At 38.8% G+C, this 27,912-nt stretch overlaps 1 protein-coding gene across 1 annotated transcript in view; it reads left to right on the forward strand.

Annotated features, from left to right (window-relative positions):
* The first annotated feature begins 1,186 nt into the window (after positions 1-1,186).
* The window catches only part of TESMIN (testis expressed metallothionein like protein), a 30,844-nt gene continuing 4,118 nt past the window's right edge, over positions 1,187-27,912 (forward strand). Inside the window, 9 exon segments of the mRNA XM_044425979.1 lie at positions 1,187-1,697; positions 11,054-11,112; positions 12,693-12,851; positions 15,023-15,168; positions 20,808-20,895; positions 22,405-22,478; positions 23,266-23,337; positions 25,260-25,380; positions 26,396-26,533. Of these exon segments, the coding sequence (XP_044281914.1) occupies positions 1,559-1,697; positions 11,054-11,112; positions 12,693-12,851; positions 15,023-15,168; positions 20,808-20,895; positions 22,405-22,478; positions 23,266-23,337; positions 25,260-25,380; positions 26,396-26,533 (996 nt within the window). The 5' untranslated portion in view covers positions 1,187-1,558.

Consider the following 27,912-nt stretch of genomic DNA (forward strand, 5'->3'; position numbering starts at 1 on the left):
GGGATAATATGGAACCCCGTGGAACTCCATGGCATAGAGGCCATTGTGCAGATCCATATTCTCCCAGCACTATCATACTATGATCAGTGGTATGAAAAGCCAGTGAGAGGTCCAAGAGACCCAACTCTCCCTGGGTTTTTTTTTTTTGGGCAAAGGTCATCTTACAGGGCAATCAAGGCCATTTCTGTACTGAAACCAGGCCTGAAGCCAGACTGAAACGGATCAAAATAGTCAGTTTCCTCCAAAAGTGGCTGGAGCTGCTCAGCCCTCGCCTGCTCAAGCACCTTGCCCAAGAAAATATTGGCCACAGGCCTATACTTGTTAATGTCTTCTGGATCCAGGGTCACCTTCTTTGTTGTTAGTTGCGAAGTTGCACCCAACCCATCGCAACTCCATGGACAACATTCCTCTAGGCCTTCCTGTCCTCCACCATAGCCCGGAGTCCACTTAAGCTCACACCAACTGCTTCAGTGACTCTATCTAGCCACCTCATTCTCTGCCGTCCCCTTCTTCTTTTGCCATCAATTGTTCCCAGCATTAGGGTCTTTTCCAGTGAGTCCTTCCTTCTCAATAGGTGGCCAAAGTATTTGAGTTTCATCTTCAGTATCTGGCCTTCTAAAGAGCAGTCAGGGTTGATCTCCTCTAGGACTGACTGGTTTGATCGCCTTGCGGTCCAAGGGACTTGCAGGAGTCTCCTCCAGCACCACAATTCAAAGGCCTCAATTCTTTGGTGCTCAGCCTTCCTTATGGTCCAGCTTTCACAGCCATACATTGCAACTGGGAAAACCATAGCCTTGAGTATACGCACTTTTGTTGGCAGGGTGACGTCTCTGCTTTTTAGTATGCTGTCTAGATTTGCCATAGCTTTCCTCCCAAGGAGCAAGCATCTTTTAATTTCTTGGCTGCAGTCATCACCTTCTTTAGGAGGGGCTTTATAGAAGTACATCTAATGGCTCTGTTAAAACCACTGGCTGCCTATTAGCTAACTTATCCATGTTCAAGTTTTTGTTGTTATGCAAAGCCTTTAATAACTTGCAATCTGGTTATCATGGCCTTCCCCTGCATATACTGCAGTCCAGTGGTTCCCAAACCTTTTCAGGCTACTGCCCCATTTCCTCTTGGGAGACAACCTTAGTGCCCCCATGCTTCTTTCTTTGTCTTGGGTATATTACTCTACTGCAAATTTAAAACAATCACCACCACCCCTGAGGGGCAGTACCACCCACTTTGGGAATCACTTCCCTGTGGTAGTTTGCTATGAATGGAATGGCACAAAAGTGGACTTTCTCAGTGGTGGCACCTGAGGTTTCGAATATCCTCATACATGTGGTTTCAGAGGAACTGGTGACAATTTTATAATTTCTCTTGAAAACATATTTGTCACATGGAATTTAACTATTACTTTAATTATTATTTACCTTGCTTTTATGTATATATTTTATTGTGAATTTCTCGGGCATTTTAGCATATTAAGAGGTATAAAAGCATTGTCAATAAATATATATAAAATTCATATTTTTAGTATTGTATACATAAATGGATTATATATTAGGCTTGAATGGTATGCTTGCTTTCCCAGGTACTGAGACCATTATTAGCTCCAAATTCAAGTGTGAATAACTGTGTTTCTTGTGGCCAAATCAAAGGAATTATTAACAGTTCTCCAGAATCGCAACCATTATCAGGCAGCTTTGGCGGTAGGTGTTTTGAAATATCAGTTCTTTCCTGCTTGTATCTATTGTGTTGGATCCAGGATGTCCCTTCTATGAATGGAACAGATCCTGTCGTTCACTGAAGCTGAGTCTTCTGTTGGAGAAGTAAGGGAGGCAGTTTTTGTCAATTTTCCTTTCCACTACAGTTGTCACATCACCTCTAAAAGTATTTTAGAGTATTCCATAGCTGACAAAAACAGCTTTTCAGAGGACACAGGCGGTTGCAGGAGAAAGGAGGAATCAGTGAAAATTGCCTTGCCTGTATTGCCTCTAGTAAAGCATGAGATTATTTCATGGGAAGCTTGGATCAAACCTGGTATCTTTTGCATTTTTGTCCTAGATGAGAATATAAATACTTTTTCAGTTGTGCTTCTAAGCTTATTGTTTTCTACATAGCATTTCCTTATTAAAGGTTAAATGTGTTAGCACTTTTAATATAATAAGAGGATTACAGAGCTCTCTAGTTACCTATTGTTATAGCAAGGAAAACTGTGTAAACTTTAACCATTCTCCCCCACCACCTTCATTTGCCCTTTACTGTGGGAAAATGGAATTTTGGCTTTCCAGTTGTTTCACCTGAAACTCTATGTCTACATCTGCCAGCAATAGATAGCACTTGTGACAGATGCAACACTATGTCAGATAGTGTCTCTTTTGGTGATATCCGTTCAGTCCCATATAGTTTTGTGTCTATGCAGAGCAATCTTCTGAATTCACTAGAGCTATACAATGAAATAAATATTCCCACCACCCCCAGTCCTCAGGACACATGCTTAGAAGGATGTGCCCCCCAATTTCCTGGCTTTATTCCTTCTTGACTGCCATAAATTTGATCTGTGAGGAAGGTAAACATTTTGGGTTTTGTCTTTGCTGATAAGGCATCTAGGGTTAATAGATATGCAGGCTGTGGCAGGCTTCATCCTTTAGACAGCCACACTTGCTGCATTTTCTGCTGGGGCAAGGGGCGTGTGATGGACTCTTGATCTTATTACTAAGCATTCATGAGAAAGGCATACCATAAGAATTCTACTCACCATCAGGTGATACATCTGCCTCCTGAGGCGGGACATGATATTACTCTCTAAGCACCTCAAAGGCTGTCCCAGAGAGGAAGGTCAAGATCTTTTCTCACTGATGCCAGGGTGTAGGACATAGAATAATCAACTCACGTTGCGACAACACAGATTCAGGCTAGATATCAGGAAAAGTTTACTCACTGTCAGAGCAATACGACGTGGAACCAGCTGCCATACTAGAGACATTCAGAAAGAAACTGAACAATCATCTGAGTGGAATGGTATAAATTGGTGTCCTGACCTGATGACCTTCTTGGCCCCTACCAACCTTACTACTCTATGATTAGCCCCAATAGATTGCGAGAACCGCAAGCTAGATATTATGGGTTGGGATTTTTTCTCTTCTGTTGCCCTTTCGTAGACTGCAGATTATTAGACATTACATTCATCTGTGCCTTGGTATCAACATTTCGAAAAGTCTCCTTCAGTTTTTATCAGCTTCTGGATTACAAAAGAGAACTTACATGAATATTAAAGAAAAAGACCTATTAATTTGCAAATCAGCCAATCCAGACTTGTCAGATGGCAGACAGAGACTTTAGGCTATTGCGGATTCCACTGCTCTGTGGTATCAAGCATGGGTGCAGCCATCATGGCCCGCCCAGGAGATTTGCTCATATATGAAAGCCTTTTAGTACAAGGACCAATGATATTGTCAACTTGGTGCGCAAATTCAGGACAGTTACAACAGGACAGTCCTCCCTTCACTATCTCCGTCCATTTATACGAGGGGGTGGGGGAGCGGAGTTCCTGCCAAAAATGTTATTAGCTGAAAGAATCTTCCCAAATACAGGCACTGCGCAGGTGCAGCACCCATATATGTGATACACAGAGACCATGACAAAGAATTACAGGTTACATAGTCCTCCCTTCACTCAAGATTTATCTTTGATTTTTTTTATAATAACTTTATTCAAAATTATAACCCTAAAACAAAGAAAAACTAAAAACATCAATCATCAGAAACATCGGACCTGCTGGGTCAGCCCCCACATTTTTTTCCATTTATGATAACTTAGAAATGATTTAAATCTATACGAAGTCCCATTTCTCTAGCCAATAATAAAAAGAGTCCCAAGTTTGATAGAAATGAGTATCTTCTTTCTCCTTCAATGACAAAGTCAATCTATCCATTTCTGCACAGTCCAAGATCTTTTTCAGGATCAGTTTGTCGGTGGGTGATTCTTCACTTTTCCAGTGTTGAGCAAATGCAATCCTCGCTGCAGTAATTACATGTACAATCAAGTACATTTCTTGTTTACTAATATCAACAGGTATAATGCCTAATAAGAAGACTTCAGGTTTAAAAGCTAAGGATTTTTGTAACATTTCCTCAAGCCATTTATGTATTTTAATCCAATACTTTTTCGCATTATCGCAAGTCCACCACATATGATAGAAAGTACCCAGTTTATGTTTACATTTCCAACATCCATTTGACATATTTGGAAACGTCTTAGCTAATCTATTTGGCGACAGATACCATCTATAAAACATTTTATACAGGTTTTCTTTATACAAAGTTGCTAATGTTACCTTAATATTTCTCTCCCACAGCTTTTGCCATTTTTCTAATTCAATATTATAGTTTTGTGTCGACGTTATCATAGTTTCCTTAACCTGTTCATCTTCCATTCTCCTATCAAGTAAGAAATTATATAGTCTTTTAATCATTTTCTCATCTGATTTAAGCATCACCTGATCAAATGCTGTTAAATCTTTATAAAAGCCCCACGTTTTATAGTCTTTAGCATATCGCGATTGTATTTGCACTTTATGCCACCAAGAAATATTAGATCCTTGTTCTTGTGTTTCTTGATTCAATTTCAATCCTCCATCATTATCCAGAATGTCATCATACCTTATGATCCCTTCAAAGTTCAATGCATTTGGATATACAAAAGCTTCCATAGGTGAAAGCCATCTTGGTAATTTATTATACAATTTTGTCTTTAAATTTTCCCACACCGACATTAATGATTTCCTAATATAGTGACTTAAAAAAGAGCCATGTAGCTTAGCCTTTTCATACCACATATAAGCATGCCAACCCATTTGCAAATCATGCCCTTCAAGATACAAGATTCTCTTATTTCTTAAAGTTATCCATTCTTTTAGCCACGTTAAAACAGAAGCTTGATAGTACAGCATCCAATCAGGGAGACCAAAACTCCCATTTTCTTTAGCCTCCTGAAGTATTTTTAAGTTAATCCTTGGTTTCTTCTTTCTCCATATTAATCTTGAGATTTGAAAATTTAAATCATCAAAAAAATTTCTATCAATTTTTATGGGAATCATTTGGAATAGAAACAAAATCTTTGCTAATATATTCATTTTAACTAGTGCTATTCTTCCCGGCAAGGATAATTGCAAATTAGCACTTTTCTCCAAATCACTCTTAATATCCTTAAATAGTTTATCATAATTGTCTTCTTTCAGAGTGGTACACTTAGCTGTAAGATAAATTCCCAAATATTTAACCTTTTTAACAATCTGCAAGTCTACTCGTTCCAGCAGAGTTTTTCTCTGCTCCTGTGTGAGATTTTTTGCTAACAATGTCATCTTTTCTCTAATTATTTTCATCCCAGTAACCTTGCCATATTTATTTATTTATTTATTTATTTATTAAAACATTTTTATGCCGCCCCATTCGCCGAAGCCTCGGGGCGGCTTACAACAAAAAAATAAAATAACATTTTAAAATACATACAATAAAATACAAATATATAATATAAAACATACACTATAAAACAAGCCGCCCTGGCCAAATAAAATTCAATAATATTAACATTTAAAATACTGCTTAAATAAAAAGGTCTTCGCCTGGCGCCGAAAAACAAATAACGACGGCGCCAGGCGGACCTCTCTGGGGAGCGCATTCCATAACTTAGGCGCCACCACAGAGAAAGCCCTCCTCCGAGTAACCACCCTCCTAACTTCTTCCATGGAGGGCTCCCGGAGAAGGGCCTCTCCCGCCGATCTCAGGGGGCGGCTGGGCATATAAGGATGTAAGCGCTCCTTCAGGTAACCAGGACCCAAGCCGTTTAGGGCTTTATAGGTCATAACCAACACCTTGAATTGGGCCCGGACTTCAATGGGAAGCCAGTGAAGCTGACGGAGAACTGGAGTCATGTGAACATAACGTCCAGTCCCCGTCAGCAGCCTGGCAGCTCTATTTTGGACCAATTGAAGTATCCGGACCGTCTTCAAGGGTAGCCCCACGTAGAGCGCGTTACAGAAGTCCAAACGGGAAGTCACCAACGCATGTGTCACTGTCGCAAGGCAGTCATTCTCCAGATAGGGGCGCAGCTGATGAATTAGCCGAAGCTGGAGGAAAGCGCTCCTCGCCACTGCTGTTACCTGAGCTTCCAGTGAAAGCTCTGGGTCGAGGAGCACTCCCAAGCTGCGGACCTTGTCCCTAAGAGGGAGTGCAACCCCATTCAGGACAAGGTTCAATTCACCCTCTCCGAAGCCCGATCCGCCAACCAACAGGACCTCCGTCTTGTCTGGATTGAGCTTCAGTTTCAGGATATTCTTCAATCCTTTGTAGGAGTTTAGGCATTGTTACTAAGGGTTCCTCCATTATGAAAACTAGATCATCTGCAAATGCTTGGAGTTTATAGCTTTCATCTCTGATTCTAGTGCCTTTAATGTCCATATCATCCCTGCTATTTCTGTTTAACACTTCTAAGATCAATATAAACAACAGAGGTGATAGCGGGCATCCTTGTCTTGTACCTTTTTGTATATCTATAATATTTGTAAATTCTCCATTTATTATAATCCTAGCAGACTGCTTTTGATAGATGCTTGATATTGCATTAATAAACTTTTCACCAAACTCCATTTGAGCTAGCTGTTGCTTCATAAATTGCCAGTTAACATTGTCAAAAGCCTTCTGTGCGTCCATGAATAATAGTGCCATTGGTTTTTCCGTATGTATCTCTTAATACTCTAAGATGTCCAAGATAGTTCTCAAGTTATTCCTCATTTGTCTTTTAGGTAAAAAAAACATTTTGATCTGAGTGAATAAAGTCTGTTAGATACTTCTTCAATCTTTCTGCTATTATGGAGGCAAAAATTTTGTAATCCACTTTTAATAGTGATATCGGTCTATAATTTTGAATCTGCATCAAGTTCGTGTATTCTTTTGGTATTAATGTGATATTTGCCTCTGTCCAAGTATTTGGTATTTTAGCATTTAACAATGCTGCATTACATACATCCTTAAGAAGTGTAGCAAAAATTCCTTCAAAGGATTTATAAAACTCTGCTGGTAGCCCATCCGAGCCAGGAGTTTTATCGTTCTTTTGTCGCTTAATTGCCTCTATTACTTTCGTGATTGTTACTTCTTGAATCAATACTTTTTGGTATTTCTCCGGTAACTTTGGCAGGTCTCCCTTTCGGATATATTCTTTTACTTTCTCAGTTGAAATCTCATCATTCTGGTATAGCTTTGCAAAGAAATCTTCTGCTATTTTCTTGATATGTATACTTTGTACTTGCAGTTGTCCTTCTCCATCCTTCAATTTACATATCAGTCTCTTCTCTCTTTCTTTCTTTACTTTATAGGCTAACCATCTCCCTGGTTTATTAGCATTTTCAAAGAAGTTCTGTTTGGTCAATTTCATTTGCTTAGTGAGTTCATTTGTGTCCAGGAGGTTCAGTTTATGTTTTAGAATATTTGCACCTTAAGGGTTTTTTTGGATGGATCTTACTGTAATTCTTGTTCACATTTTGTCAATTCCTTTACTATTTTAGCTCATTCTTGTTTTTTCCTTTTGTTTATTTTTCTGCACTAACATGGTTCTGTTTTTTCCTCAACTTGTTGCTCATTTGTTAAAATATTCCTTTCCAAGCTTCACCTTCATAAAATCCTTCAAACATTCTTTTTAGCATATGTCAAATATGTACAAAGAAGTTCTTGCCTTTGACCTTCACCTGATGGCCTTTACATTTGCCTTCCTTTTGCTAACTATTTCTGCTAAAAGGTCAGGAGCCAGTGTGGGGTAGTGGTTAAGATTGTGGGACAGGGACTCAGGAGATCTATCTTCTAGTTCCCAATCAGCCATGGAGCTACCTGGATTACTTTGGGTCAGTCACAGACTTTCAGCCCAACCTACTTCACAGGGTTTTTGTTATGACAATAAGAGGAAGAAGAGAATTATGTAAGCCTCCTTGAGTTCCTTGAAAGGAAAAAAAGCCAGGAAATAAATAAATACTGTGCCCTTGCTTCAGATCCTTGCTACTTAACCCATGACAAAGACAAGGCCATGCTTAAAATAGTTTAAAACAGTCCCCAGTTAAGGTAGTTTTGATATCTATTTGAATCTGGAGATTTCAAATACAGTGGTACCTTGGCTTATGAACGCCTCAGTTCACGACCAAATCGGGTCGCAAGCAGAAATTTCTGAAAATTTTTGCCTCAGGTTGCGAACTCCACATTGGGTGACAATTGCAATCATGCCTGTCTCCCCCCCCCCCCCCCGAGCATCCCCCCAAACCCCCCCCCTTTTGGCCGGTGTTGGGGGGGCCCCCGGGGGGGGGGGGACGGGGGCAATCCTGGGGGGGGGGGGAGATGGCCACACTCGTGCTTGGAGTGGGGGTGGGGGAGATGGCCACAATCTTTGTTGTTGTTTGTCACTTTGCTTCAAATTTTTGTGATTAAAAAAATAGTTACAGAACGGATTAACCTTATTTACATAGAACCTTATGGGGAAATTTGACTTGGCTCACGACCAATTTGGGTCAAGACCAGAGTCCTGGAACAGATTAAGTTTGTGAGCCAAGGTACCACTGTATATGAATTGTTAGTTTCTGTCTGGACCTTTGCCTTGTTGATAGTCCTAAAAAGGCTCAATATTTCTTGGTGGGCAGTATCCATTTTTTGCCTTTTGGTACTGTCCATGCGGTTTTCATGGCAAAGATACTGGAGTGGGTTGCCATTTCCTTCTCCAGTGGATCACGTTTTGTCAGAGCTCTCTGCTATGACCTGTCCATCTTGGGTGGCCCTGCACAGCATAGCTCATAGCTTCATTGAGCTACGCAAGCCCCTTCGCCACAGCAAGGCAGTGATCCATGAAGGACTCAACATTAAGAAAACTAAGAACGTGACATCCGGTCCTCTCACTTCCTGGCAAATAGATGGGGAAGAAATGGAGGTAGTGACAGATTTTTTTTTCCCCTGGGCTCCAAGATGACCACAGACGGGGACTGCAGCCAAGAAATTAAAAGACGCTTGTTCCTGGGGAGGAAAGCTATGGCAAATCTAGACAGCATACTAAAAAGCAGAGACATCACCCTGCCAACAAAAGTGCGTATAGTCAAGGCTATGGTTTTCCCAGTTGCAATGTATGGCTGTGAAAGCTGGACCATAAGGAAGGCTGAGCGCCAAAGGATTGAGGCCTTTGAATTGTGGTCCTGGAGGAGACTCCTGCGAGTCCCTTGGACCGCAAGGCGATCAAACCAGTCAGTCCTAGAGGAGATCAACCCTGACTGCTCTTTAGAAGGCCAGATACTGAAGATGAAACTCAAATACTTTGGCCACCTAATGAGAAGGAAGGACTCCCTGGAGAAGAGCCTAATGCTGGGAACAATAGATGGCAAAAGAAGAAGGGGACGGCAGAGGATGAAGTGGCTAGGTGGAGTCACTGAAGCGGTCGGCGTGAGCTTAAGTGGACTCTGGGGGATGGTGGAGTACAGGAAGGCCTGGAGGAATGTCGTCCATGGGGTTGTGATGGGTCGGACATGACTTCATGACTAACAACAACAGTATCCTTTAGCTAACCCATCAATCTTGGTTGGGGTCTATGTTCTACTTATGTTAATTCAACAAATGCTATAGCATAGTGCATGAAATACTTCAAAGGGATTTTATTCCTGAGCTGTGCCAGTTTGCCATGGATATTTTGGGCTTCAACAGAAGTATCCATCAGAAGAGCTATACTGAGTTCTATGCTGTGGAACTAGCTCCAGAGAGGATGGTGCCATTCTTTCATATGGGAAACCATGCAGAGGCAATGAATCCCCCTTCCAACAAGATACCCATCCACATGTTTTACTTGATAACTCCCATTGGCCCCAGCCAGTATGCCTAATGGTTAGGAATTGTGGGAATTGTACTTCAACTGGAGGCCACCAGGTTGGGGAAGGCTATTGTAGTTCTTCAGGTAGTCTTTTGTGCAATCATGCAATCTTTCCTCTTTCTCCACTGTAGGTGGCTGGCCTAAGCTGCTGTCACTGGGAGTTTTCTTTTTGATTTGCTGAGCTGGTACACTAGGAAAGTCCTTGACTAGCAATATGTTTGAATGCCTTTTAAGCATGCACCCATCAAAATATTTCACAGCCTAGCTCCAGAAAGTTCCAATTTGCTCTGCACAGATACAGAATTAGTATGTACAGATAACCACTCCACTTACAATTAAGGTTTACTCCCAGATCTTTCTTAATCCTCTGGACACACAACTGTGATATTCCATCCATCCATAGATCCAAAGTTATATGCAACTAAGGCCATTAAGGCATGATCCTGTCCTTGGAAAGTCTGGTTTGTTCATTTTCCATGAGAATTATCAATACCAGTATTAGAAGCTTACACTAGATCCCATAAAACACTGCCTCAGAAGTATATAATAGATCAGGCTCTCTAGTTTTTAATAAGAGGAATTGTTTATAATAGTAATGTTTACCATTTACCAATCCTAGTTGTTATAAAATCCTTTAAATAACAGTAACATTCTATGACCTAGCAAGCTTCTGTGCATGCAGCAGTTCTGCTGAGATACTCATCTGTTTCTCCTTGGTGTTCTTCAGCTTCCCTTTGAAGTGGTTGTCTTTGTAATTTGATCCAGACATCCTGATCTAATGCCCTGTTGTTCCATGCAACTAGAACTCAGAATACATAATCTATGAGCCCTATTTCACTAAAAGTTAACCACTGTATGCATTCAATAGGTAATGGTGTTCTTTTTCTTTTATCTTTCATTTTCAAATATCACATTTTGCTCTGAATTTATATGTTCATTTTTTAAAAAAATTAGAACTTGTAAAGATCAGAGGAGTTTTTACTAAAAAATAATTACTCCACTGAAGCTCCTTTTAAAGGAGAACTCAGATTTATGTAAGAGGATTTGGGCTTCAATTGAGGCCAGGACAGTTCCACTTCCAATGCTTTCTGGATGCAGTCAATTATATTCAGTGTTGAAAGAACTATTAATACCTAATCCTGTCCACATAATTTTTCTTTAATTCTGTTTTGTATAATAGAACCTTGCAATGGTATCAGCACTTTACCTCAGGATAGTGCTTCGGTATGTGATGAATCTGTAAGTATACAGTTGACTTTGCATTTTAGTACATATACATAGAAATAATATAAATAAGCAGCTTTTACTTGGGAACAGCACCTATTTGAAAGATACTATATTTTATTTATTCATTTATCTAAGGAAATACATAGAACAAAAGGAACGTGAATGGATTTCTAGGGTATTGGAGTCTTGCTACAGGCTATGAGTGCAGAGTAGCAAGGGTTGAGGGAGTCCATATGCAAATTTTGGATTCAGCTCTTCAGCCTTTAAAATAGTAATGAATATTAATTTGTTTACCAGTGGTGGCAGTGCCTTTTTTTGGAGGGGACATAGTGTTTTCCCCCACCAGGTCTCTGGATTGTTAATTCAAAATGGTGTGTGTTGTGTGTGTGTGTGTGTGTGTGTGTGTTTCATGTTCACCCTAATGTAACAGACTATGCCTATCACACACTGTGAATCAAGGATCTCTGATATATGCTGGCCTCAAGCTTTGTCTTATACTGGTTCCTCAAGCCTTCATTCAGCTTACTGGGCAAAATGAAAATAACTGGATACAGTGTGCTAATGAGAATGGGGATATGGATGAGCTGCCTGGTAACAAGTTGGTGCTTTCTGGCTGGCTAATGTGGGAAACAGAATGCTGATGTTATATGTTATATTATTTGTGAAGTCATGCCTGACCCATCGCAACCCCATGGACAACATTCCTCCAGACTCTCCTATCCTCCACCATCCCCTGGAGTCCACTTAAGCTCACGCCAACTGCTTCAGTGACTCCACCTAGCCACCTCATCCTCTGCTGTCCCTTTCTTCTTTTGCCATCTATTGTTCCCAGCATTAGGCTCTTCTCCAGGGAGTCCTTCCTTCTCATTAGGTGGCCAAAGTATTTGAGTTTCATCTTCAGTATCTGGCCTTCTAAAGAGCAGTCAGGGCTGATCTCCTCTAGGACTGACCAGTTTGAATGCCTTGTAGTCCAAGGGACTTGCAGGAGTCTCTTCCAGCACTGCAATTCAAAGGCCTCAATTCTTTGGCGCTCAGCCTTCCTTATGGTCCAACTTTCACAGCCATACATTGCAACTGGGAAAACCATAGCCTTGATTATACACACTTTTGTTGGCAGGGTGATGTCTCTCCTTTTTAGTATGCTGTCTAGATTTGCCATAGGTTTCCTCCCAAGAAGCAAGCGTCTTTTAATTTTTTGGCTGCAGTCATGACTGCGGTGATCCTGGAGCCCAGGAATGCTGAAGTACTGAGTACTAAGTAGGGCTCTTCCTACATTCTTGCAAATAAGTACCATTTCTAGGAAATGGATATAGAACTCCTGATATTATGATATGTTTTCTGTAATTTATTAGCATTATTGTTTAAATGCCTCAAAGCAGTGTGGGAATGTAATTATTTAAGATTGTTTTTTGGTCTTATTTAAAACATAGCTATAAATGACACTTTGAACTGTCCATTCTACATATAAGTTGGATTATGTTTCTTATCCAAAGTGTCATTTAAGTGGTTTTACTAGCTCTTTATGGAGCACATTTTTTTGAGATAAAGAAAACTTTTGAACCTTTTAAAATATAAAATTGCTTCCCTTTTAGGCTGAGGTCAGAGAAGCAGTTGTTAGCATTACAACTAATAGCGCAGAAGAAGCAGTTTTTCAAAATTCAGATGGAGAAACCAGCCACAACCTGGCAGTTTCACAAAATGCAGTGGAACAACCCACCTGCTCACACAGAAATTATTCCAATCCTCAAGTGGTAACTATTGTCTTTTATTGTTTTATTACAGTGAAAGAAAGGTGCCTTAGCAGAGTAACTTTCCATAGGTGATAAGACATAAGCTGTAATAAGAGTACCCACTACATTTATCTGTTTATAGAACAGCTGGACAACTGTTTTGTCCCCAGAAGTCACTTGCAGTAGTGGATGGTGGTTTTGGCCGCTATCATCTTTTGTTGTGAAAAGGTTGAGGGTTTTTTGACTTATAAAAATGGATCGATTTTCCTCAGGATCATCTTTTCTTTAACCTCCATTTTAATTCTCATTGGGATACACATTTTGTAAAAGGACTAAATGCCAAAGAGAACCTCCCTCCTTTTACTTGGGGGATTGAGGATTTTGAACTGGGACATATACAGCTATATGCCCCAATACGAAACCACCCAATGCTCGCTCAAAGCTGCCTTTCCAAAGAGACCCAGAATTTTTTATGGTGTTTTTTAACATTTTAAAATAACAACCACACTGTTTGCTAATACTTCAAAAACAAATATAAAACAGATGAGTTCATAAATACGTATAAAGACACCCAGATAACAGATCAAAGCTGTTAGGTTCCCTTTACGTTGAAAAAAGGGGGTGCACCTTTGCATTTTCCCAAGCTCCTAATAGTTTGGGATAAGGTGCAATATGTGTACCCATGTAGAAACTGTAGTGGGGGAGATGAGGGTATTGCTGTGAAGGAGGTATAAATCACCAAAACAATTCCTTCTCAGCAAAAGATACTCCAATGCCATGAAGACTCTTTTGTAACGAATTAAATTGGCCAGTTGTTTGAGGTGCAATGCTACTAATCCTTCTCTTCATTGGTTTTTGCAATAACCAATGGCAGCTGTTTTTTAGAAGGAGGCAATTACTCAGATAAATCTTGTGGTGGAAAGTTCTTTAATATATTAAGGATACACATGGTCTTTTGAGAGCCAGTGTGGTGTGGTGGTTGGAATATTAGACTGGGGACTGGGTAATTCAGGTTCAAGTCCCCACTCAGCTATCAAGCCTACTGGGTGGTCTGGGGCTAGTCATGGACTCACCTACCACTCAGGGTTGTTACTGTGAAGATAAAAATGAAGTGAAGAGCTATGTAAGACAACTTGGATTCCTTGCAAGAGAGGAAAAAGGCAGGCTATACATGCAATGCAATAATAATATTCTTTTGAATTATCTACCCATCTCTTGGAATTTAAAACAAGGATTTTATGTGCCCTTTTGAAAACTAAAAGACAAATAAACAGCCTCATCTAATAATAGAGTGGGTGGAGGATTTAATTAAATTTGCAGTTTTTGAATAGGTGGCCTTAGGCATAATTGAAAGATAAATATATGACTATTTGGGGTGCCATTGTTGCAATCTTTGCATAATAACTTTCTATTTTGGTTTTAATCCTATTAATTTATTTACTGATTTTATTGTTATTATTACTGGGTTTTGTAGTAAATGTTATATTGTGTTTGTACTGTTTGATATTGTTGCATTTTAATATGTTCTAAGCCACCCAGAGAGCCTCTAAATTGAATAAATAGAAATAAATATAATAATGATAGTATGCTCTGTTACATAGCAACATATAATATAGAACCGGGTAGTACTATTGATCGTTTAAATTTTTCTTCAAAAATTGTAATGTTTTAATTTTGAACTTTTTAGTGTGCATTTTGGTTGCTGTGTTCTGCATAAATAAAATTAAATTTAACATGCCTTGGCTTTCTCTTGACAGCTCACCTTCTGTTAGCTGACAAAAGAAACCAAAAGGGATTTGGTGCCTTGCCTGGGTCAATTTCTGTTGACAGTTGAGCAACTGCAATCAATTACAGTTGTGCAGTTGTGCTAAAAATTAAGAAAAATTATGTACACAATTATGTAAAAAGTATACAAAGATTAACAAATCTATTTTATTGAGTATATACTTGTGTACAAAAAAAGGTTTTTTTTTCAAAGGATAGAAAGCCACAGACAGCCCTCTCCAGGATGCTCTTGGGGCACCTTGGAGGTACTGCTTCTAACTTTGAAAATAGAGATTGCAGACGACAACTTTAAATCCCTGGGGGGAAAGCAAGGGAAAACAGCTTGTGGGCAGAGATGGGACAGGTTTTCATTTTCATTTTCTCAAAATGAAAACTACTGCAAATTAATGATTGGTTCTGTATTCCAGATAATCTGTCAGCTGAAGGGTGGTACTCATATACTCTGTATAAACAATACAGACACTAGAGAATTGAAAGCAGTTCATTTGGTCCCCCAGCATCAAGAGCAGCTTAAGTATTTTCAGCCAGGTATGAAGATGTTAGAAAATAGAGAAATATTTCAGATATTCCATTATTCCTGTAAACAGCCCAGAGAGCTTTTGCTATGGACAGTATGGAAATGATGATAAATAATAATAATATTCCAACTATCTATTTTGTAGCTACTTTCATAGCTTTCCTGTGCAGTTGAAAGATAGATTTACATATTTCAAATCATGGTGCAATCTGTTCAAGTTACAAAACTTAGCTTGATATAGATGTAATATTGATAGAATCTGAGCAGAGGTGGACAATATTCTATGGGTCATATTTGTTCCCTGCATAGCCTTAAGTGCAGCCCCTGCCACCCTGCTGCCACCGCTGCACCACTAAACCTAAGCCGTGGTGGAGGAAAATATATTAGTGGTTTACCACTAAAATGCAGTGCCAAATTCTTACAGCTAAGTATGGCCCTTTTGGGAATATAGTAGCTTACCAGTGAAGGGTGAGTAAGTATTCGATATTAGGCAATAGATTACCCTAAGTTTATTTATTTATTTATTTATTTATTATTTATAAAATTTGTATGCCATCCAATTACTTGTGTCTCTGGACGGCTTACAACATAAATAAATTGACCATCCACACTGGCTGCAAATTAATAAAATACAACAATAACATTCAATATTAAAACATATTAAAATATTGATTAAAAAGGTCTTGACCTGGCGCTGAAAAACATATAATGATGGTGGCAGGCGGACCTCTCTGGGGAGTGCATTCCACTCTTGGAAATTGCTCACTCTTGATCTAGAACATTGGTTTTCAAGTGGATTGGGATCCATAGCTTCATTATGACCTCACCTAAGTTGATTTCTCCTACAATGCTATGATTATATTCTTAAGTAGGAAGTAGAAAGACTGGCAGTGAGACATGGGCAGTAATATTAAAAGCAAAATTGACAGAAAAGAGTGAGAGATCAGGGAAAAGACAGAAGGACAAAAAACTGTGTCTAGATCATTGATTTCCAACCTTTTCTATACCCTGCAGCCCTAGAAAATGTTTGACTTGTGTTTGCACCACCTACAAAAGTAATATCACATTTGAAGATGAAAAAGTCAAATTTCTAATATTTGAACCACAAATTGAATCACATACAGTGCAGTGGCTGAACAAATTGAAGAAAAGCTTTTAAATCAGTGCATGACATTCAACTATAATTGAGCAATTGGGGGAAAACGTAAACAGTAAAATCAATCCCAATTGTGAACATAAAATTCAATGACTTCTTTGTTCCTGCTTCTCATTCACAATTTTATCAAAATGTGGAACTTTCTTGCTGATTGGGATCCACAAATCTGTCTGTGAATTCAAGGGATTCCTAGATTTGATTTGATTGACCAAAGAGAACTGAATCCAAACACAAACAAAATTATAAACAATTTTATTATTGGGATAATTTTTTTAAAAAAATCGCAATTCTCCAATTTTGGCGAACCACAATGCCATCTTTCTCTCTTTTTTTCATCCCCTGAAATGCCATCTTACATCCCCTGGGTGTGCAGGCACCTCAGGTTGTGAACCCCTGCTCTGGATGTAGATATAGTAGAAGTAAAAAAGCAATGTTTAATGGTATGTCCTCCCAGGCCCCACAGATTCTGCCAGATGTCTTTAAATATTCCCACTTGGGTCAGAGAACTAGCAAATCACACTAAACACTTGATCATTCCTTATCTTGCTTCAACTTTCCTACCCCTCCTCCAAAAGCACTGAGTTTAGAGAATCCTGGTAAAACCATTCACTGTGATTATAAGCTAGACCTGCCAGTCACAAAACTGCATCCTCTTCTTTCCCTCTATCCCTTCTCCCCACAGTTACATTGAATGTTCAAGGAGAAATGTATCAGTGTTTTGAGACATATGTTCTGCATCTCTATGTCCTTGCAAATTCCAAATATTCCCAAGTGTTCTTATTTGATTCGGACATTTCCCAAATATGTCTGCATTAGCCCAATTCAGTTATAGATATGAAATTCATCCAAATGTAACCCCACCCTATATTAATAGTTCCTTACCCTATTGTAGATATAGAGGCAATATTCTCCATATCCAGTTTCTTAGTATATGAATATGTATAATGCAATATATAAAGGGAGATTCCATTGGTGTACCATCAGCCCTGAGCTGACAGAGGCTATTTTGGGTGCAATATTGCTGTCCTCCAGATTGTTGGTCCTGGGGGGTGTTAATGTCCATGCCTAAGGGACCCTATCTGGGGCAGCTCAGAATGCCATGGGTTCCATGACAACCCCAACACATCATCAGCCCAAATATGTAGCTAAACATGTTCTGGATTTTTTTTTTTTTTTCGGCTTGGGGATAGTGATTCAAAGGTATGGGACTTTGACATCATTCTCTTGACTTGCTCAGATTATTAACTGCTAAGATTTAGATTAACCACAGTTTTTCCCCTCTGCAGGGCTGGAGGACCTATTAAAATGGTCCACCCCTTAAGAATGATGGATTTGGATAGTTTCCAGAGGTTTCTGGGAGGATTTTGGCTGGTATAGCTGGAGGTCAAATCCCTGGTCAACTTCTGGAATATAGAGGTGACTCAGATGGTTGACAGTCACTCCTGAGCACCCTTTCTGTAGCACACCATGCTCCTGATTCCTCACTCACAGTAGTTTATGGGTGGTTTATACAATGTCATCGTCCTCCAGAACCTCTCTCATGCTTTGCAACCATTCTAATCATTGTTGTTAGCACCTTTGTCTCATCATCCTCTTCCTCTTCTTCCTCCCCCTCCTCCTTCTTCCCCTCCTCCACCTTCGAGTCCGATATTTCTGCAGTTGGCAACATGAAACCCTTTTGCATTTGTACAATTCTGCTGTACCATAGCACCAATAATTATGTAATATAAAGGCAGAAAAAGAAAGCCTCTGGAAAAAACCACATGTAAAGGAACAGATCTTAGAACTTTCCAACATGAGGCATTTATTGTGTGCTCATGATTCCTTACTCATAGTTGTTTATGGGCAATTTAGATGTTGCTATCTTCCAGTTTTACTTCTGTTATTTTCAAAGCACTTTCTTATTTTGTTTTGTTTGTTTTTTAGAATGGGGAAAATAGAGTATTAGAATAAGACACATACTACTCTTTCTCCGTGTGTACTTTACTTATACCACTGTAGCATAGCTCTACCTAGAGGTTATGTAGCAGAAAAGCAGGAAAGAGTGAGCTTTTGTGCAGAACCTTCATGCTGCAATAGAACTGAAAGTAGCTACAACAATTGTGTAGAAAAGCCCTTAATTCCACAAAGAATCCAGAAACTTTGGTAAAGTGGTAGGTTAAAAGCCTCCATTAAAAAGACCTCTGAAGAAGCCATGGAAAATAAAGCATGTAGCTGCATTTACCAAAACGATCCACCTGATGCCACTGTTTTATCAACTATAAATGCTACTGGTAATCCAATGGTATAATTAGCGAGCAAGATTTTTAATGTTGTAGGAAAATGACAGACTTTCGATATGCATTTTTCATAATATGTTTTTCCTCTTGCTGTGTATGTTATATAGCAGGAGTGGACAACTTGTGGCCCTCCTGATATTTTGACCTATCAACCAATGGTAAGGGACAATGAAAATTGCAGCCCAAAATACCTGGAGCGTCATAAAATGCTCACCCCTCTTATATAGCAAACACTCTCTGTTTGAATGAGTAGCAAGTCAGAGGAAGGAACTATTCCTAGATTTCTTTTTAGAAAATGTGTTTGTCCTGACATGTTCTAAGTATGTGTACATGTTGAAAATACCCCGAAACATTCCCTACCTGCAACTGCATCTGAAAAAGTTGATTTCAAGATTAACAGCACAAACATGTACATGTCTATTTATAATTCAAGTGGGTACAAAATTGCAGTCTAAATCTGTTTAACTGTGCAGTCATGAACATATTGGGGAAGGATAGTGGCTGAATGCATCCTCCAGACCAGTTTTTATGTAATCTGCTTGTGATTGTCACACAAAAGTCTACATCAGGTCACATGAGCTATAAACCTTTTATTCCCCCCCTCAAAAAAATCCCTTTTTTATTATTAATCTAAGTAGAAATCTTTCTGGCCATTATCCCACCATGCATTCATCATCATTGGAAGGTTTTTCCCCCCTTTTAACCTTTTTCTTTTGATGGTGGCCATTCTACCCATGCTCCTAGAAACTGTTTAATTTTATCTGTTAGATTTTTGAAAGAAGAAACTAAACCTAGCCCTCATTATTCTAGGCAATTCATTTCACTACCTCACTTGAGGGACATAATTTTCAACCATGAACCTCTTATTTTGGCGCAATCCTTTTTAAAAAATAAGAAAGCCTACAATTTGTGAATTTGAAGGTGCATATGGTAAGGAGACATGTAAAAATATGTGCAAGGATAGCTGGAAAGAACTATGTGTGCAAATTTACATTTTTTTCGCAAGTGGATTGTTTGAAAAGTTAAAAAAAGAAAGAAAGAAAAGATTTCAAAGAAGGGCAACTGTTAAGAGCAGGGGACTGAAAACAAAAATCTTGCGAGGAGAGACTGAAAGAACAGATGTATGTTTAGTCTTGAGAAGAGAAGAGTGAGGGCAGCATTCTTGAAGTATTTGAAATGTTGTCACATAGAGGAGGGCCAGGATCTCTTCTCAATCATCCCAAAGTGCAGGGCATGGAATAATGGGCTCAAGTTATAGGAGCAAGAGGAGAAATATCTTGATAGTTAGAGCAATATGGCAGAGGAACCAATTACCCACACAGGTTGTGGGCTCTCCCACACTGGAGTCATCCAGGAAGCAACTAGACAGCCATCTGTTAGGAATGCTTTAGTTAGGAGTCTTGCATAGAGCAGGGGTTTGGACCTGATGGCCTTACTGGCACCTTCGAACTACAGTTCTGTGATTTGATGAAAAAGCTTCTAATAGTTCTGTGGGAACAGGAAACTGCCAATTCACATATTGAACCATTGAGTTTCGTTTTGTCTACACTGACTAACATTGTCTCCACTAGATTTCAGGCAAGAGTCTTTCTAAGATCTCAAGCTGGAAATGCCAGGAATAGAACTTGTGACATTTTGTTTGCAAAATAGGTGCTTAACCACTGAATCATTGCCCTCATGTCCTTGAGGATGTTAGTGTTTTTCTTTCTTAGGATCCTTACTTCTTGTGCTTAATGTATGATAAATAGTTACATTTTGGTTTAAGTATATAATATAAGGAAAATTTTCAAATTTACTGGATTATATCTAGGATCTGCCTTCCATGGACAAAAGGAAATTTACACAAAGCACCTTTGCTTGATTTTTTGGATTGTCCACCAAACTACAGCTCACGTTGTTCAACAGAGTCAGTTGATCCTCTGCATAATACTTTCATGGGGCTGCAGTGGCTGTCGTGGAGACAAAGGGGCAGGGAATTCTGCTTCTGCCAACATAATTGCACATGTCTAAATCTGGATGCATACAATTCTATGTCTATTAATGTAGAAAATGAAAACATTTTATGATTGTATTTTACCTGGGGAGAACTTTTGCCCTGAAAGTCAAGAAATATTTTAAATCATAATAATAATCAAAGAGATTATTAATGATGTACTTAGTTCCTCTGAAATTTGTCTTATTTATCAAGTTATGATATTGTTTAAATCTATGCACTTCATTGACCTCAATTCAATAAGTATTTTCTTATTAGAGGCAAATAACTCTGTAACATCTATACTGGGACAATTTTTGCCACTTGAGGGTAAACTGAATGTCTGTGCACAAGAGGTAAGTGTGTTTCTTTTTCCACTTTGTTCAGGCAAATATTTCCAATTCAGCATTTTTATACCATATGCTCATTTTTCCATTCCTTTCTGCCAAGGGATATGTAAGATGCCCTATGCATTTTTCCATGCAGTCATCTCAGAGGCATTTCTGTATAGATTCTACACACCTTGTTTGTGTATTATTAGAAGTTTCATGGTGCTACTGAATAAGCAGCTTCCCTTTTCACCAGGTTTTTCCTTCAGTGGCACTTTATGTAGCACAGAAGTCACCATTGAGAGAAATAATTAATGTTGCTTGACAATCCTTATTGACTTCACAATATTTCTGCAGCAAAACAAAATCCTATGAAAGAGAGAATTGAATATATGATATCCTAAAATACAGGGGCAGGTAGTATGGCAGGTCTTGTGCTAAATTATAAATATATCACTCTTTAAACCACTGCTAAGGTTAAATAAACTAATGTGTTCATTGTAAATTCATTGAAAACTTTTCTCAAGCTTTCCCCAATTTGCCAGGGAGACCTCTTACTTTTGAGACTATTTAAGGGCAATTTGTTAACTTGAGCATTTTTATGCTTGCGACTTTGTGAAGCCAAAACTGCCTGCGCTTTATCCTTTGACTCTGAAAGCAAGGGTAGCGGCCAAAATTGCTGATCTTAATTTCTTACCAACATAAACCTGTCCTTGGAACAACACTGTTTCCCAATTTTAATAAAATTTTGAGGGAAAATGTAACATAAGTCACTAAGGTTTTTAGAACCCTGAACTGAACAATTACCAGATGGCAGCTGATTAAAATTTATTTTGAGCAACAACACGTGTACAAAATATGCAATGAAACCAAATATCTTAGTCATGGATATCTTATGTAATGAAGCATTAGATGAAAAGTGGTTTGATGTATAAACTTGCTTACAATGAAGTTGAGACAACAGAAATTTAGAGCACGATTTCTGATTTTTACAGGATTAATTCTCAACAGATGGAAAGTTCCAATCTTAGAACCCTCATCTATCTTAAGTCCTGATGGGAAGAGCCAGGTAGAGCAGGAGGAGCAATGAGGCTTTTATAGCCTCTCTGCCTGCCCCTGCTTCTCCTGTTAGCATTTTTGCTACTAAGTGGGCCTCTGAGTCCATCTAGTTACCTTGTAGAAGTGGGGGATAGAAAAGAGACTTGTGAATCTGGCAGATGCATGGTCCTTTCTTCCCACTCCACCCATCAACATGTCATTTTTCTTTCCTCTCCATCCATTTCTGAGGTCTTAGCACCAACCTCAGGAGTTGCCATGGAGTTTTCTGTGGGGAGAAGAATGGAAGTGAGAGAGAGCCACATGAGGATTCTCCACTATCTGACATTGTAGCTTTGTCTCTACACTTACCTAGGATCCCTGGGACCATAGGAATATGATTCTGTGATTTTCTGACAATTATCTTGTTTTTAATCTGTGAACATTGTATAATAATGACCATCTAATACAAATGGCAATTCTGATTTTTACTTTGATCAGCTTGATAAGGGTTCTATGCATACATGCCATCCAGATGCCAATCTTCAAGAACAAACAAAAATGACTTTACTTGGGTAAGGGAAATGTTGTGTGTGTGTGTGTGTGTGTGTGTGTGTGTCTAACTTTAGTCCATGACATGTAAATGTATAATTATATTGACAAGATTGAGAAGTTCATTCCAAACCTGTTATTTTTACAATGGGGTTCAACAAAAAAAACCCTTTTTGCTACAATTATAACCTACTTTATGTTTCCACATTATTTCAGTAATGTGAAAAAGAGGCCACATTTTGAGATCCTTGGTTAAATTTAACATTGACCAATGAGAATAGAAATAGGAAATAAATACATTGTCTTGGATCCTAAGGTAAGTTAATTTAGGCCACACTCCAGTGCTTTTTTTCCAGCGGCATGGAAGTCCCTGAACCCAAGGGCTTACATGCATTTACTATATGGTGTGAAGTGCAGGAGCAGCATTTTTCAATTGCCATCACATCTTGCTTACTGCAAGATGACCATTTTTGACCATCTAGATGAAGTGCTGTGAAGGGGAAAGGAAAGAGGCTAAGGTACTGTTCGGATATTGTGTAAGCCACCAGCTTCTTCCCCTCCCCGCCTCACTTCTTTTTCTCCTCTCCAAGGCTAATTTCTGATCTCAGCAAGGAAGCTAGCATGGTTTTTTTCATGTCAGCTGCAAAGGGGGCAAGGCAGGGTCCTCATGTTCAGAGTCCGAACTCTGAGGCCACAGGACTTTTTTTTCACTACCCAACTAATATGTGGGGTGGTATCCCATAAATATTCAGTATTTTTTCAGATATATCATCAAAATATGTGGTTTGTTTTTCATTTGCTATCATTTAGGATTCCTTGTAGTTCCTGGGATGCAAAGTCAAAAAAGCCATGCAACTGCACAAAATCACAGTGCCTCAAATTGTAAGTAAATGGAATGTCACTGAAATATCCATTCAGTGTTGAAGAAACTTCAGAAGTAATTAATTTATTCCTGCTATATTATTCCAGATGTTCTAGACTTGAAGCCATTTGACAGACTTAAACAGCTTTGGGTGTACATTTGCCACATCTGAAGCTGTATTTTTTTGCATATACAGTGGTACCTTGGCTCACAAACTTAATCCATTCCACGACTCTGGTTGTGACCCAAATTGGTTGTGACGCAAGTCAAATTTCCCCATAAGATTCAATGTAAATAAGGTTAATCCATTCTGGCCCCTCCAAATGTGGTTGTGAGCCAGTTTTTGGTCTTGAGCCAAGTCAAATTTCCCCATAAGGTTCAATGTAAATAAGGTTAATCCGTTCTGTAACTATTTTTTTAAATCAAAAAATTGAAACAAAGTGACAAAGAACAACAAAGTAACCAAGTACAGTACAGTACAGTACAGTGGAGAACACTAACCTAGGTGGTGGGGAGATTATTGTTTTGAGGGAGAGTCCCTCTCCATAAGGACATTGGGGAGATCTCTTTCAGGGGTTTCCTCTCTTTGTCTCTTACCTGCAGGGTCAATTTTGGTGAAAAATCTGTCTATAGTCACTTTTTTTTTTCCTGTGCTGCATAACCCTCTGGAAATGAGAGACTATGTTATTGTTCATCAGATTCAACACTTTGTTCATTACATTTATGTTGGGGTGGTGCTTCTCATGGGTGTGCTCCTGCAGAAAAGATGGGTGCAATCTTGGCCATCTCCTCCCCCCCACCAACCAGCACGATCACGGCCATCTCCCCATCCCCCCAAGTGGGGAGATGGCCAGGATCACAGTTGCATTCGTGCAGGGAAGACATGTATGATCACAGGTGCGCTCCTGCAGGAAAGATGGGCACAGCACAGCACAGCTGTGATCACGCATGTGTTCCCTGCATGAACGCGACTGCGATCATGGCCATCTCCCCACTTGGGGATGGGGTGGGGAGATGGCTGCGATCTTGGTTGCCACCCAAAGCAGAGTTCGTGACCCAAGTCAAAATTTTCATGAAATTTTTGTTTGTGACCCAAGACGTTCATGAGCCAAGGTACCACTGTACAACATTTCACAGTATATCTGAACAATACTTTTGCAGTAATGTGGTAAAATATAACACATCACAAAAAGGTACCATGAGAAAATGCATCACTGGGAGTACATATTCTCACTACATATGTGAAGAGAATGAACTCTGAACCATTACTTTTCCTAGCGTCCTTACAACATTGTGATAGTGAAAATACTCATGCATATTGCTTTTAGGTGTCAAGTATAAGAAAATTATATGACACTCTACTTATTTGACATTCATTAATTTCTACCACTCCTTCCTTTCTCTCTTCCCATCTCTTTCCTTTCTGTAGCAAGAATGTTCAGTTTAAGGCTCACAAAAATGTTAAAATAAAACAGGAAAATTGTGTAACTACTTCTGCATTAAATAAGACATACAAATTCTGGGAAATAATGGCAAGATCCATTCTCAGTATGGTTACTGATGTGGGAGAGGAGCTTCCCAAGATATCAGTGTGTTTTATGGACAATCTTCTACCCCACAACTTCTGGAGATACACGATGGCCATGGATTGGAATGAGAATTCTGCACTAGCTGAATTCCTTCCCAGGTCCCAGTGAGCTCAATCACCTGTTCATTTTCTATGGGTTGCTCACACAATAACCAACCCACTGTGACTTATTGCCTAGGTGGATTAACGCGATAATGTGAATGCACTCATTTTAAAATACATAAATGAAATCATAGTCTTACAGTTTACATGACCCATAATTTGTGCTTCTCAACCTAGTACATAAAAATGAAGAAACCTGGAAATGATGAACTATATAAAATACATTTCAAATACTGCTTTTATTAAACACAGATACTGCGATTGTTTTGCCAATGGTGATTTCTGCAGTAACTGCAACTGCAATAATTGTTATAATAATCCACAACATGAAATAGAACGGTTTAAGGCAATTAAGGTAATATAGTTATGCTCCGTTTTCTACTTCCTATATGTAAACTATAGTGCTTATTCATTAGATTTGTTAAGTCATTCTGTTATTTTAAAAGAACACATGGAGTAGTGCCAACTATTTCTATACCTTTTAGCCCAAATAATAATGATGATTCCTTGACTGTATTCACTTATTTCATAAGACAGAATATTTTGAAACAGTTCTATATTGAGCCAGAGTTAATAGTCTGCAGAAGTTACTAACAGGAGTAAAGAATCCAGACAATTGCTGTTTAGAAAATCATTTCTGTTTGGTCACTGGTGATCAGCTTTTTGCAAACCAGTTTTACTAGGTGAAGTAAAGAAATTGAAGAATGAGTGCTATAGTTAAACAGTCCCTATTTTCTTTGAGAGGAAAAAGCCTCTCAGTAATGAATACCTTATAGAATAAGTGAAAGAAACCTCAAAACCATACTTAAATCAATTAAGCATTTGAAATAAATGTTGCTTGAGCAGATAAAAAAGAATACATAGGAAAATACAAAAACAACCATATATTTCAGCTATTATTGACCCCATTCAGCAAGTTTTCTGTTGTGTTAAATAAGAACTGTGGACTGAAACCAGGGGCACTATTAGGGAAGAATATCAGAAGAAATTCCTGTAGAAAAAAGGAAGGAAATGCCTAGATGGATGAAACACTCACAATTCCCAAGGACAGGCAGGTAGCAAAAGCAAAAAGTGACAGAAATAGGGTCAAAGAACATAGTGTCTTCTGTCATTATTTTAAGATTAATGGTCCAGACCAAGGACTGTTGACTTGTTGCATATATATATGGCTAGAATTTCAGATTAATATATCTCACAGTTATACCAGCCCCACTGTTGTGAGTCTTTTCCTTCACATAACAGGTGGATCATATAAGTAACAGCATTCTTTCTCATTGCATTCTGTAAAAAATCAGTTAAGCATAAAATATCTTAAGAATAAAGTGAGCTGTACTTTTTCTTCAATTTGAATGAGAGTTCTTTTATAGAAATAAAATATGTTGTTCCAGGCCTGTCTTGACAGAAATCCAGAAGCTTTCCTGCCAAAGATTGGAAAGGGGAAACTCGGCGATATCAAACCCAGGCATAATAAAGGATGTAATTGTAAGCGTTCAGGATGCCTAAAGAATTACTGTGAATGCTTTGAGGTTTGTTGAGTGACATTTTCCTGTTCAAATTTGTAGAACTGTAAATTTGGGGCAGTCCACCTAAAAACAGGCACTGAAAGTCCTCATCTGAAGGAACAGTCTCACAGGAGTGCTCCACAGATGAAACTCAGGGCTCAAAAGTAGCTGAGAGATTGGTGAGTGAAAAAACACTAACAGAATGTTGGAATTTAGTGTATGAGCACTGGTGTTTAATTGGTGTCAGTACATTAATATTAATCCACTAGTATAGGTGAAATATCTTAAGGAGCAGCATATAGGGATAAATATAGTAAGGCAAATTTACTTCTTTTGTAGACTGTGACGTAATGAAAAACAGTCTGTGAGCCAAGCTAGCAGTTCTAAGAAGGACTATTATGAGGGTTAAAGGTGGCCTAAAATAATTTTAAACAAACATACAATGTTTTCATGCTCTGCATACTCAGATGGCCATAGCAGTTGTTCTGTGCAGTATCACAAATTAATAAGTGCTGAATGAATTATTTCTTCATGAATAGTATAAAAAGCCACATAATAGTATGGAGTACATCCATTCAGTTTGCCTTGCAGCAAGCCATACTTGCTTCCAAGATATCCCATTCTATTATTTCCCCCCCTGCAAAAGCCAGTCAGAGGACTGAGCCCACTGAGCATGCTCAGTCTTCTTGGGTTGTGTGATGGTAGTGGTTGTAGATTTCGCCATTTATTTCTTTTCTCCTAAAGGGTTGTTGAGCTTTTCGTTTTGTTTTTAGTTTTGTTTTTCATTTTGTTTGTTTGTTTGGTGAAAGGGTACTTAGGCAAATCTGTAAGTTCTCCACAAGTTTACTCAAGTTTTCCTCTTGTGTGTGGATGATGCTATGTTATCCATATGAGGATGGCCACCAATCCGAATGGCTTTTAAAGGGGAATGGATAAATTCTCTTTTGTGGAGGAAGAGGCTATCAGTGGCTGCTAATCTTGCTAGCCATGTGCTACCTCCATTACCAGAGTTATTGTGCTACCTCCTGCATACATCACATACTGTTTACCCACATACTAGTCACCTTCAGGTGAAATGAAATAGGTCCTTTTGATGCTGGCACTCTGGTTGTCAAATACAGTTAGCTTTTCAGTGCCTGGTGAACACAGTGTTATTCTCCTGAACTTTTAATATATGATTATTATATTGCTTTTTTCTTATTTCTTTGTCTGTCTCTGTTGCTGTTTTTATTTCTGGTTATACTGCTGTTTTATTATATGTTAACTTTTGTGTTAGCTACCAGTAACTTATGCAAAGGGGTGAGATTAAAATATTTTAATTATCTAAAAATGAATCAAAGACTCCCACAAAATTATTTTAATTTTTCATTTTTTGTAAATAATAAGGAACAGAAAGAAAAACA

This window comes from Varanus komodoensis, unplaced genomic scaffold, assembly GCF_004798865.1.
Source record: "Varanus komodoensis strain SLA01 unplaced genomic scaffold, ASM479886v1 scaffold16, whole genome shotgun sequence".
NCBI lineage: Eukaryota > Metazoa > Chordata > Lepidosauria > Squamata > Varanidae > Varanus > Varanus komodoensis.